The 14,602-nt window shown below is 40.8% G+C and overlaps 1 gene segment (V, D, J or C); it reads right to left on the bottom strand.

The window, feature by feature from the left end:
- Nucleotides 1–12,253: 12,253 nt before the first annotated feature.
- Nucleotides 12,254–13,788, bottom strand: LOC129435345 (immunoglobulin heavy variable 3-48-like). The segment is given in 3 exon segments: nt 12,254–12,511; nt 13,600–13,697; nt 13,773–13,788. Coding segments are annotated over 3 exon segments (372 nt in total).
- Between the last annotated feature and the right edge of the window lie 814 nt (nt 13,789–14,602).

Below are 14,602 nucleotides of genomic sequence, written 5' to 3'. Positions count from 1 at the left end.
AGGACTTTAATAAAAAGAAAGTGAATTGAGACAAAAGGAGGAAATAAAACACTAAATAGAAATTATGAGCAATTATTATATTGTTTATAATAATAAAATAAACATTTAGACAGCCATATCCCGGATTAAAAGTTGTTAATGACTCATCCGGATGCTTATTTAATGAGTCTGTTTAAAACACGGAGCAATAGGACAATAAACTGAAAGGATGTTGTGAGATATAAATAAACAAACATTAGCTTAGCATTTTTGCTGTTTTCTTTAAATAAATTTACATGACATGGGTCTAAAAAACATTTCATAAAATACAGAGTTTTAGAGGTATCATCTTCAGATTTAAAACAGAACATGGTCAGACCTGTGGCTTTAACTGCAGAGCATTTCTAGATTGCTCCAAGGCCAATTTCATTTAGATTTTCATAACAATATTTCATACATGTTTGGTGGAGTTTATAAAAAAGTATAATTTAAGCTCTCTATAACAACTTTTTTCATTATGAAAGTAACTAATGTTCACCTCTTAATAAACTTCCAAGTGTCTGCTTTCAATTGAGACCAAACTTATGCTTTTAGTGCAAAGACTTTATAAACTGTATCTATTTTAGTTTGGCTATGACAGTTTTTGTGGGGGGGTTCGGAAAATGGAATGAGGGCTAACAGGATATACAGTAGAATAAAATCACAAATAGGAAGTAGAAAGACATCTGTTAGAAAGAAGAGAGTTCAGTCCATTTCTTGAATGTTTAATATATAGAATGTTATAAAGAGCAACAAATAATGGATCTGACATTTACATACAGTACTGGTATGTTTATTGCATTTCTTTGCATGTTCAAAGCCTTATCTGGATCACATATCCATGCGGGCGCCATCTTGGGAAAACTGAACTCTCGCGTGAAAGCACAACACCTGTTCAGGGCAACAACGTTTCACGCGAGAGTTTAGTTTTCCCAAGATGGCGCCCGCATGGATATGTGATCCAGACGTGAACGGTAAATGTTTCTTTTTAATAAACTGCCTGTACGCTTGCAAGGTTCTCAGTGCTTCTGTTTGCATGTGGAGACCCTCATTGTGCTGCAGTGTAGGTGTGGGGTTGTTTTGAGCATTGTTAGTGGTGTGGACATGGCGATTTCGTTTTTGGTGCACTGATGCCCCGAAGGCTACCATAACATGCTAATTTGCGTTTAGCAATAACACTGGTCACGTTAGACTAGCATGAAAACAAACTCCAGTGAACGGTCGAACTCGGTACACGTTTGTTATTAACCCTAGGATCATTTCAAGGCGGAATTTCCCTTTAAGTTCATATAACACATATTTTCTTGTTTATTTTAAGTAAAATTATTCCAAGTTGGGATTACTTAAAAAGTGTGATGCAAAAATGGTGCATATATATTTTAGGTAAATCCAACACATATTTTAAAGTGAAGTTGGAGCAATACCCAATTCAGCTAATCTGCATGTTTTGGACACTGTGGGAGTGTGCACAGAAAGGTCTCCTGAGCAAAGTCTTTGTCTGACTTAGCTCTTGCTTGAATCAGAGACCTTTTTGCTGTGAGGAAACAATGATGCGCGATAACCCACTGTGTTGCCCTCTACACTGAGCGCACACTTCTCAATCATGGTAACAATGAACAAACATCATTTTTTCAAAATAACTCTAAATACAACATATAACTAACATTAACAACATATCAACATAAATAAACCCAGCAAACATTAAAACAGTCATCTTTTTTAGTAAATATTAACCAAAGAAGTGAACATGTCGCAATGCATGCTGGGAACTATTCAGACCATTGTTTTTTTTAAATTGCTTGTTCAGATTACTCAATTTGGCAAGTTGGGTAAACAAATTGGACAAAAACTTAAAACTCCAGTCAACAAATTATATTTGTTAGCAGGATGATTATGCATTTCATTTAGTGAACACAAATTAATGAACTGATGCCCTTCAACAAGAAAAACTTAGTTTTTTGTTAAAAGAACATTTTGAAGTTGGATTTTTTACAGGGCATGTGCTTCACAAAATGGTTACGACAGATGTCATAATTTTTGGCTGGAAAGGCATCATGGGAAATCACGTGGCTCTATAGTAACTTAAAATGTTATGCTAGATTTACTTAATTTTGATGCAATTGTTATAGTAGTTAGCATAACTTATGTTTTTTCATTTTATTTTTGGATACATTTAAGTTCACCTGGTAACTTAAATTTTTGTGTTACACATACTAAATATGTTGAGTAGAGGTTGAAAACTTATAAATACTAAGTTTTTTGTGTTTAATCCAATTACTTTCATAAGTTATGGTTGTTCAGCCAACGAATCGTTTTTTAGAGTGTATAGCTACTCATCCGCCTGGAGACACAACTACTGACTGTTCAGATTGTGTGAGCACCTGAGAGTAAATGCCTAAACACAGAGACATAAAATATCACTGCTTTATCTAATTCACCACATTGACATCAGCATGATTATATGTTACATAACATTATAGTAATTTCACCATAATAACAAACCCAAACTCTGGTGATTTTTAAATATACAAATATATAAATACACTCACAGTTTACAGTTACCGAAAGCAGAAAAAAGTTTATGAATAACATGGCTTCTCCCTTTCTCTTATCTTAACTAGATTAAACAATCATTTATCAGTCATTTATATAGAAGAGTGAAGTGAGATTTGCATTGAGGATGCATTTGCTCATGTGGGTGTGTTCAACAAAACTGATTCATCTCAAAGAGAAAGGGAGCCCTCTTTTGGTGTCTATAAATCATCCACCTTGTATGATGTTCACCCCAGATCATGCAATCCATAAATCTTTCAAACTTATAGTTTATTGGTTTATTGATTTATAAAGTCTAGAAGAATAACAAAAACTACTCAATGCCATTTTTACAATGCAATGATACAAACATCTAGGCTTATATATATATATATATATATATATATATATATATATATATATATATATATATATATATATATATATATATATATATATATATATGTACAGATACAGTGGGCCCTATTTTAACGATCTGAAACGCAAGTGCGAAGCGCAGAGCGCAAGTGGCTTTGTGGGCGGATCTTGGGCGCTGTTGCTATTTTCCCGGCGGGAGAAATAACTCATGCGCCAGGCGCAAATCAATGAGGGGTTGGTCTGAAGTAGGTTCATTATTCATAGGTGTGGTTTGGGCGTAACGTCAAATAAACCAATCAGAATGCTATCCAACATTCCCTTTAAACGCAAGAGCACAAGTTCCATGGCGGGTTGCTATTATTATGACGGATTTACCAGGCGCACGCCAGGAGCGGTTCACAGCCGAGGAGACCCACGTTCTTGTAAGAGCAGTCAAAGACAGAGAAGTTGTTTTGTATGGGGATAGGAGAAACCCGCCCAAATCAGCGTCGGTTAAACAGGGGTGAGAGGAAATAGCCACAATTGGCATCCCCAGGACATTGTGTTATGACTGAAGGAGAATAACAGGAAGCAAATGCAAGGTAAGATGAACAGAGGTTTATTCAAACAGATGACACAGATGATAATGCTGATATGGTTGGACAGACAAAGGCTGCGGTGACAATTCCAGGTGAACGTGGATGAAGTTTGGTTGACGGATGAAACCGGATACACAAACGGGCAGAACTCCACGCTAAGACGAGACCACAGGAACACACGAACACGAGAACACTGGTGAGACATGTAGCGTAATCATCTGGCAGTGAGAAGAGAGACTGGGTGAGTATAAATGCCGTATGGGTAACTACCACCAGCTGGAGCAAAGCAATCACGCACACCTGCACTCACTCAGATCATTAGCGATCAGACACGCACACACACACAGTTCAGTCATACAGACAAACACAACACAGAAAGTCACGATGGACTTATCCTACCGTGACAGTACCCCCTCCCCCACGAACGTCACCTGACGTTCCCGGGCTCCTTGACCTGCGATGGAAATCATCAATAAGGGAGTGATCCAGTATGTCCCGAGCCGGAACCCAACTTCTCTCCTCCGGACCGTAACCTTCCCAATCCACCAAGTACTGAAATCCGCGTCCCCTCCGTCTAGAGTCCAGAATACGATTAATCGAATAGGTTGGTTCCCCATCTACGATACGAGGCGGGGGGGGGAACCGGGACAGGCGGATTAAGACGAGATTTAAACACGGGTTTGATCTTGGAAATGTGGAAAACCGGATGAATTCGTCTGTACACAGGAGGGAGATTAAGGCGGACTGTTACTGGATTAATGATTTTAGCAACAGAAAATGGACCTATAAATTTGGGAGTCAACTTATTCGAGACGGAACGCATCGGAATATTCTGAGTAGAAAGCCACACTTTTTGACCCACGACGTAAACGGGAGGCTTCGACCGGTGGCGATCGGCCTTGGCCTTGGTGCGTTGTCTCACTTGGAGTATGACCTCGCGTGCCCTACTCCAAGTGCGACGAAACCTCTGGACGAAAGCGTGCGCGGAGGGGACCGCGACCTCGGACTCCAGACTGGGAAATAATGGTGGTTGGTATCCTAAACTACACTTAAACGGAGATAGGCCCGTAGCTGACACTGGTAATGAATTGTGCGTGTACTCCACCATAGAGAGTTGTTGGCTCCAGGAGGAAGGATTTTTAGAGACCAAACATCGCAACACTCTTTCCACATCCTGATTGGCTCGCTCGGTTTGACCATTGGTTTGAGGATGAAACCCCGAAGACAGACTAACCGTAGCCCCTAGCAACTTGCAAAACTCACGCCAAAATTTAGATATAAATTGGGGACCCCTATCGGAGACCACGTCTGTCGGAAGGCCATGTAACCGGAATACGTGGTCAACGATAGCGACCGCTGTCTCCTTGGCTGAAGGCAATTTGGGCAAGGGAATAAAATGAGCCGCCTTCGAGAATCGGTCCACTACGGTTAAAATCACCGTATTACCCTGGGAGGGTGGGAGGGCGGTAATGAAATCGAGCGAAATATGGGACCAGGGTCTCGAAGGGACTGGCAGCGGTCTAAGTAACCCGTCAGGAGGACGATTAGACGCCTTACCCACAGCACAAACCGAACAAGCCAATACAAAATCGTGTGTGTCATGAGCCATCCCTGGCCACCAAAATCGTTGCTTAACCAAAAACTTGGTTCGACTGACCCCTGGATGGCAAGCTATACTGGAATTATGGCTCCATTTAAGTACCTCTGATCTCAGTCCCTCTGGCACAAATAACCGTTTCGGTGGGCAACGGGCCGGGGGCGTTACCCCTTCTAAGGCTTTGGTCACCTTCGATTCGATCTCCCATGAGAGCGCGGAGATGAATATGGTCTCCGGTAAAATGGGCTCGGGAGAGGAGGCACGATCGGAACGCTCAAAAATGCGGGACAAAGCATCAGGTTTGGTGTTTTTAGAACCTGGACGGTAGGACAAAGTGAAATCGAAACGACCGAAAAATAAAGCCCACCGAGCCTGCCTAGAGTTCAAACGTTTAGCAGATTTGATGTACTCGAGATTCTTGTGATCAGTGTAAACTATGAAAGGCACACCCGACCCCTCAAGCCAATGCCGCCATTCTTCCAGTGCTAGTTTAACAGCCAACAATTCCCGATTACCAATGTCGTAATTACGTTCGGCAGGCGATAAACGATGGGAATAAAACGCGCAGGGATGCACCTTTCCGTCTGAGGATGTGCGTTGAGATAACACGGCTCCTACCCCCACATCTGACGCATCGACCTCCACTATGAACTGACGCTTACGATCAGGGGCCACAAGAATTGGGGCTGAAACAAAGCAGCCTTTCAGTTTGGTAAAAGCAGTCTGGGCTGCCTCCGACCACCTGAACGCAGTACTAGCGGAGGTCAAGGCAGTCAGAGGTGCGGCTAGTTGGCTGAAATTGCGAATAAAACGCCGGTAAAAATTGGCGAACCCCAGAAATCTCTGCAGGGCCTTGCGAGACTCTGGGGATGGCCAATCCACCACAGCCTTAACCTTCTCCGGATCCATACGGACGCCCTCAGTCGAAATGATGTGCCCTAGGAAAGAAACAGACTGTGCATGAAATTCGCATTTCTCCGCCTTGACAAAAAGCCCATTCTCTAGCAACCTAAGAAGCACTCGTCGTACGTGTTGCACATGTTCCTGGAGAGACGAAGAAAAAATCAGTATGTCATCCAGGTAAACATACAGAAACTGATCTACCATGTCTCGCAACACGTCATTAACGAGTGCTTGGAAAACTGCCGGCGAGTTAGATAGACCGAAAGGCATCACGCAGTACTCAAAATGGCCACGAGGGGTGTTAAAAGCAGTTTTCCATTCGTCCCCCTCCCTTATGCGAACCAAATTATAAGCATTGCGTAAATCCAATTTTGTGAAAACGGATGCTCCTTGCAACCTCTCGAAAGCTGAAGACATTAACGGCAAAGGATAAGTATTCTTTACCGTAATGTTATTCAACCCTCGGTAATCAATACAAGGTCGCAAGGATCCATCCTTCTTACTAACAAAAAAGAACACCGCCCCCGCTGGAGATAAGGAAGGACGGATGAACCCGGTTGCTAGAGAATCAGAAATGTATTTCTCCATGGCCTTCATCTCAGGAACAGATAGAGAGTAAAGTTTGCCCTTAGGCGGAGACGTACCTGGCAATAACTCTATGGCACAGTCATAGGGACGATGAGGAGGTAGAGAATCGGCCCGAGACTTACTGAACACTCCCTTCAGGTCCTGATACTCCACGGGCACGTTAGTTAAGTCCACCGTCTCCTCCTGAAACACAGACGCAGAGACAGATACACAAGCAGAAACAAGACAAGACTTATGACAAGCTTCACTCCAACCGGTGATAGTTCCTAATCTCCAGTTGATAGATGGGTTATGTTTCAGCAACCAAGGATGTCCAAGTACAATGGGAGCCAGAGGGGAAACGGTGACATAGAATTGCAAAGTCTCAGAGTGATTTCCAGAAATACAGATGGTGACCGGGTCCGTGATGTGAGTGATGACAGATAGTTCACTACCATTGAGTGCGAAGGGTGAGATGGGTTTGGTGAGAACTGTCAATGAAACCTGGAGCTTACGTGCAAAGTGATGATCGATTAAATTCCCCTCGGCTCCCGAGTCCAGTAGTGCGTCACAGGTGAGATGTGTGTTGCGCCACCGCAGCTTCGCCGGGAGGAGGGTAGATGTTAACGGGGTCTTTGCTGAAGAGATTCCGCCCGAAAGTAACCCCAGCACTACTCTCGGGCGTTGCCTTTTACCGGACACCGATGGAGGAGGTGCCCGGCCTCTCCACAGTACAAGCAAAGACCCAGAGATCGGCGACGAATCCTCTCCTCCCGGGAAAGCCGAGCTCGACCCACCTGCATGGGCTCCGGATCGGAAAAGGATGAACCGGCCGCAGAATCTCTCGACAGGGGCGTCTTCTCCCTGCCCGCATGAGACACATCTTCATCGTCGTAAGCAGAAATAGTCCTCAATCGAATATCCGCACGGATGGCCACATCAATCAAACCATTCAGAGAAGCAGGAATCTCTCCGTGCTGGAGGTCCCGTTGAATGCGGCCGGTTAACCCATGCAGGAAAATATCCCACTGCGCCTCTTCGTTCCAATGCGTGTCCGCTGCAAGCGTACGAAAGTCAATGGCGTAATCAGAAACCGACCGTGTACCCTGACGAAGATCAGCCAATTTCCTGGCAGCGTCTCTTCCCACAGCAGATCGATCGAACACCCTCCTCATCATCGTGGAAAGCGCCTCGAAATTCTGGGTACACAGGTCGCGATTCTCCCACACCGCTGTTCCCCAACGCGCCGCCTTTCCCGTCAGCAGAGACAACACAAATCCAACTTTGCTTTCCTCTGAAACGTAGGTCTGGGGCTGAAGAAAGAAATGAAGAGAGCATTGAGATAGAAATGATCTACAACCTTCTGAATCCCCTGCGTATTTATCTGGCGTGGATAGTCTTGGTTCCTGACGGGAAGCGCTCGCGGGTGGTGTAGTAGGAACAGACGGTGCGGGTGGCACAGTGGGTAGCGTCAGCTGTTGGATCGCCTGGGTGAGCTCAGACACTTTGTCTGTCATGTCCTTCATTCCCCGGCTCAGTTCCTCGATACGACTATCCTGAGTGGTGAAGCGATGAATGGCAGCGGTGATGAATTCTTCGTACCGAGCCGGGGATCCTTTACCTGCTGCTTCCATGATGGCCAGATGATTCTGTTATGACTGAAGGAGAATAACAGGAAGCAAATGCAAGGTAAGATGAACAGAGGTTTATTCAAACAGATGACACAGATGATAATGCTGATATGGTTGGACAGACAAAGGCTGCGGTGACAATTCCAGGTGAACGTGGATGAAGTTTGGTTGACGGATGAAACTGGATACACAAACGGGCAGAACTCCACGCTAAGACGAGACCACAGGAACACACGAACACGAGAACACTGGTGAGACATGTAGCGTAATCATCTGGCAGTGAGAAGAGAGACTGGGTGAGTATAAATGCCGTATGGGTAACTACCACCAGCTGGAGCAAAGCAATCACGCACACCTGCACTCACTCAGATCATTAGCGATCAGACACGCACACACACACAGTTCAGTCATACAGACAAACACAACACAGAAAGTCACGATGGACTTATCCTACCGTGACACATTGCGCCAAGCGCTACAATGATGTCAGGAGACGGGGGAATCCCAAGCTTGCCAGCATAAATCGGGCACGCCGTGTAAAGGGAGGTGGATCTGCCTCTACACATGACCTGACGCCAGCAGAGGACATCGCTGCGTCCACCCAAACCGCTAAAATGGTTTGGGGGCTTTGAAATCGGACCCAAGAAACACAGCAAGTTCCAACCCCAAAGTACACTTACAAATCAAGTTCATATACATTAAGGTTTCTTATGAAAACATTTGAATTATTATTTACATAAAATAAACGTAACACAGCCACACAACAAACTTATGAAAATATTATTTGCATGAGAATTTTTTTACGCAGCCACACAATAAATAAAAACTATCACCACAATGCTCACCACAATGATTTCCCTTATCTCATGTATTAATATTTTTTATTGTAACAATTTATGATTTGCGAAAATAACTGTTGCATCTGTGTAGATTAGATAAGCAATGCGCGTTGTGCACGCTATACATTATGGTCAAGCATGCGCCCTTAAAATAGCATAATGAACCACGCGCAACGCGCCACTGACTTCAGACTAGGTTTTTTTGGTTAGTAGCGCAATTGTTTTTTGAAACTGCATAAATAGCATAAGAGATGGTTTGCGCCGGAGCACGCCTCCTTTTTTGCGCTGAACCGCCCAGGGAGTGCAAGTTCATTCCCTAGTTTGCCGACGTGCGTCTGTGGAGGGAAAAACCCGCTGTGCGCCGGTGCAAAATACGAAATGATACATGCGTCACTGACAAAGTCAATTGCGCTGGATGCAAGATAGAGCCCAGTATGTTTTAATATAGTTTAATAGTAAAAATGCATGTATTTTATTATGTCAACAAATATGTTTTTCACTAACAGAAAGTTTGCTTGTGTAATAGAGAGATTAATGTATGGGTTCTGTGTGTGTTTGTGTCACTGTGTGTCTCGAGCACAATAATACACAGCTGTGTCCTCAGTGTTGAAGTTTTTTCCTGTTAAGGACACTGTGTTGCTGGAGGATTCAGCTGAGAAACTGATCTTATTCTTCAATGAATCTGTGACACCATTGCTACTAGAACTATAAAACCATCCGATCCATTCCATCGCTTTGCCGCTTGAGTGTCGTATCCAGTTTGTGTAGCCACCACCTGAGACTGAATATCCAGTAATCTTACAGGGGATGGAAAATGTTTCTCCAGGTTTAATTACAATGACTGCAGGTTGATCCAGTTGAATGCACTCAACAGCTGTAAACAAACAGAAATATCACTGAAATTAAATGAATCACACCTTAGTCATGTTGTGTTTATTATGTTGAGTATTATACTCACAGAATAGAGCTGCCAGAATCAGCAATACTGATAAACAGCACATGATTATGGATGTGTTTGTATTATTTCTCTACTGACTCAGAGAGCCTTTTATTATGACTGTGTGTTCATGTTAACTTGAGAAAGGGTGGAGATTAGCAGAGATGCAAAACAATGTTTTTTGCACGCAGATTTTCTTTTGTTACCCCTAAAAGAATGGTTAAATATTCAGTACATGCAAATATGCAGTTAATTTATGAATGATAAATTAAACTGTAAATGGAAATGGGAATTTCTCCCAAGTTTTTAGTTTGTCATGCTTGCCGAAAGAGCCAATGGACTCATTTTATTTTACAAAATAAAAAAAACAAATTTGGTTTATCAGAGATTTCTCATTAACTCCCAAACAACAAAATTAATTGTGTAAATTCCTTCAGAGATATGTATCCAAACGCAATATGAAATTATATCCACATAAATTTAATCTCTAGATGAGCATTGTTTGATAGACAGAGGTGACCATGAGATGTTCTTGCACTGAGCTGTGGTTTGTTTTGTCACTGTGACTCTCTTGCACAGTAATACACAGCTGTGTCCTCAGCCTGAAAATTTCTTCCTTGTAAAAACACTGTGTTTTTTGAAGTGTCCTGTGTAAAACTGATCTTGTTTTTTATTGAATCTTTTATATTAGTGCTACCACCACTACAAAGATATCCAAGCCACTCCAGTGCTTTCCCAGCTGGTTGTCTTATCCAGTGAATGCAGTAGCTTGATTCAGTTATTGTGCAGGAGATGGAGAAAGATTCTTGAGGTTTAACAATCATAGCTGGAGGTTGAGTGAGCTCAACACAGAAAACCCCACCTGAGAAAAACAATGAATGAATGTGTTATTAATAATAATCTCTGATGAAATTAATCTTAAGTAAGTGTGATAAAAGCATGAGTAAAGCTTACAGGAAGCAGCTGCCGCCAGCAGTAGTAGAGCCGATGAGAAGAACATGTTTGTTATTAGGATTAATTCGTCTTTCTCCTACAGATCCACAGACTTCACTTTTGTACAAAGAGCACGTGGAGAATTTGCATACAGCTATAAAACTTTTCTAGGATGTTCAACACAAGTACTTTTGCTGTTTAGTTTGATTCATTTTATTTGTTACCTGTTGTTGTTAGAGAGATGAAAGTCTTTTAGATAAGATAATTTGAGAAGACAGTATTATTTGTAATCATACATTTTAATTTCGTATTGTAGTTTCCATGTAAAAATGACTTACAGCTCCCCCATGTGGTTGATAAGCGCAACAGTGCCTGGTATCAGACACTCTTCTGCAGGCAGGGGGAGGGGCGGGGCGGGGCTGTGTGCTCTACCCTCCACCGCTACATTCAGAGTGTGCTTGTAGCAGCTAGGAGGTTGCTCAGGTTGCAGCAACAGTACAATTTGTCCAGTTAAAAGTTGTTCTATCACTGAAATAATTTTAGAGACATTATTTAAAGGTAAAAAACTACATAGTGTTGCTTTAAGTCGGCTAACCAGTGTCTGATGAACCTATATACAGAAGATGACATATGATTGTATTTATTGTTGCCTTGTGCAGTTATCTTTATTTTTTCCATGCATTCATGAATTGTACTGGTTTGAAAGTAGATTAAGAACACTTTTACATTGAGATGCATTAATACAAAAGTGAACATTTTAATATTTGCATATATGTGATGTTTGACTTTTAAATATGCGAAGACAGGACACCCAGTGTGCTCATTTGACTAACAAGAGTGTCAACAAGATTTTTATTTATTTTATTTGTTCTCTGTTGTTGTTAGTAAAGAAGAGGACAGTACCCCTTTTGATAAGATAATTTGAGAAGACAGTATTATTTGTATTATTAGCATTTTGTCATTGAGATGATATACATGCATTAATACCTAATTTGGTGAATATATAATGAATTGCTTATGTTGTGATGTTTGACTTAACTAGTTTATATAGGCCAAGAATGGACATGTGTGCTCATTTGACTAACAAGAGTGCCACCTTTTGGAAAAAAAACAATATATCTGTGAACTGACTGCAAATAAATTACTGCATTTTCAGCTGGTAGTGACAATGATAATGAAGAAAATATATATTAAACAAGAAGACATTGCATGTAAGAGGAATTTGATTTTTTTCAATTATGCATATATACCAATATATATGTTAAATGTATTTGTTTAGCAGTAACTACATCAAACATGAATGGGGAACTGTTTTTGTATTATACTGACATTGGACTGATTCACTGTGACTGTCTGGTACAGTAATACACAGCTGTGTCTTCAGTCTTTAGTCTGTTCATCTGTAGATACAGTTGACTGCTGGAGTCGTCTCTGGACACTGTGAATCTTCCCTGAACTGACTGGGAATAGTAGATTGGAGTGCTGGATGTACCGATGTATGCAATCCATTCCAGTCCTTTACCAGGAGCCTGTCTAACCACAGCTACAGCATAGCTGCTGAATGTAAATCCAGAGGCGGTGCAGATCCTGATGTTTGTCTGTTCCAGCCCAACCAGCGGTCATCAAAGTCTAAACCAGAGGCTGTACAGGTGTTATTTTCCAGGTTCAATGATCACAGATCGACACCAATAATCTGCAAAATAAAAAAAATGTAAACCAGATAAAATACAATTAACAGATTTACTTGTGTAGATTTATATGCTAAGCCTTAAAACTCAAAACATACTTTGAGCAACCACATTATTGTATATCCAAAGATATTATGTTCCATAGTCTTAATTGTGGAGATGTTGATTTGTGCAGCGATACATTACTGATGATAGGACTACAGTACAAGCATTTGAAGGAAATACATTTCTATAATCCCACATTTATATTGAAATATGTAAAGACTTGGATGGTCTCTTGTGGATTGTGCAATTGGTAGGAGATATGAATTGTATTATATTTTGTATGATCTTTCAAAACTCAAAAACTATAGATATCATATATCAAAATGTGTGTTTGTCTATAATAATCTGTGTCATTATCCTTAACTTTACTAACAAATCAAATAATTGCATTGTTTAATCAAATAAATGAACATGACTGTGATGAAGCCCTAATTTAGTATATACAGTATAATAAAATCACACAGAGGGACTAGAAAGACCTCTTTTAGAAAGAAGAGAGTTCAGTCCATTACTTGAATGTTTAATATATAGCATGTTATAAAGAGCAACAAATAATGGATCTGACATTTACATACAGTACTGGCATGTTTATTGCATTTCTTTGCATGTTCAAAGCCTTATATACATTTATGTCCTTACACGTGGCATTGATCTCTTTTCAGCATCTAAACAGCTGACCCATCTAAGGAAACTCCTTCTTGTTGTGGATGGTTTTGGAACAGCTGTCTGTATTAAAGTTTTCACAGTGCATCTCTTGCACAATAATAAACTGCAGTGTCTTCTGTCTTCAGTTGACTCATATGCAGATAGAGATTCGAGCTGTCTTTGGATGGTGTGAATCTGCCCTGAACTGACTGAGCTGAGCTCTTATATGAATCTGAATGATAATAAATGATCCATTCAAGTCCTTTTCCAGGTGCCTGACGGATCCAGTGCATGTTAGTGCCACTCACACTGAATCCACTGCAGGCACAGGTCAGTTTATGTGATCCACCTGGAGACACAACTACTGGCTGTTCAGACTGTGTGAGCACAATCTGCGAGTCAATACCTGCGAATAGACATAAATTCTTTAATAAATCACAGAGATTTTGTATTTGTTTACACTATAAGAGAAGATACTTACAAGAGATGACAGCCATCAATAGCAAGAGATATAAAGTAACCATGACTTAAATTAAGGCTGATTTAGTGATTCTGCTCATAGAAACTGACTAAAAATGAGTCCAATTTAAGTAGTTGTGCTAATATGACAAGGAACTGAAGTTCATTTGCATAGAAAGCCTGCCTTTTTGAGAGACCAGCTTAAACCTGTCACAATGTTAATGGTGACCCAGTCTGGTTTTTGCTCCTGGTTTAGCTGGTAAAATATGAAAACTAAACCTGGTTGACCAGCATGATCTGTAACAGATTGATGCCAATGATATTTTAACTGTGAGTAATGTCACATGTACCACATTTAAAGTGGACATTTTTGTCAGTGTTAAATGATGTATACTGTACCATATCAATTAAAAGAGCATTATTATATCTGTATTTCTTGTTTTTTTCTGCAGGACAAAGAGATGGAAAGCTGTTTCAGTCTGCAGACTCTTTGTCTGCAATGTTTTGTTCAGAAAGTGGTCTCTAGACAAGGTTTTATTAAGCTCTTTGCCTGTCTGCCAATGTGACCTGTTAGTCGATTATCATTGATGTACCCAACAACTGAATTGAGATATATTTTTCCTTTTAGCTTTTACAACTTAGTATTTGACTATTAAATCATTCAATAAGTTTTTTTTAAATACAGACATATTATATGTTATAAAATGCGGACTAACAAATTGGCCATAATCGTGCATGTATATGTATTCTATGGACTATACAAGGCAGTTTATTCTGTTAAATATATTAAATTACTTTTGAAATAAAAATGTTATCTATGTTTTGTTTTATGTTTGTTTGCATTAATGTTAT

This window comes from Misgurnus anguillicaudatus, chromosome 19 (assembly GCF_027580225.2).
Source record: "Misgurnus anguillicaudatus chromosome 19, ASM2758022v2, whole genome shotgun sequence".
NCBI classification, from domain to species: Eukaryota; Metazoa; Chordata; class Actinopteri; order Cypriniformes; family Cobitidae; genus Misgurnus; species Misgurnus anguillicaudatus.
The sequence above is the reverse complement of the archived record's forward strand: the minus strand, read 5'-3'. Positions and strand labels throughout refer to the sequence as shown.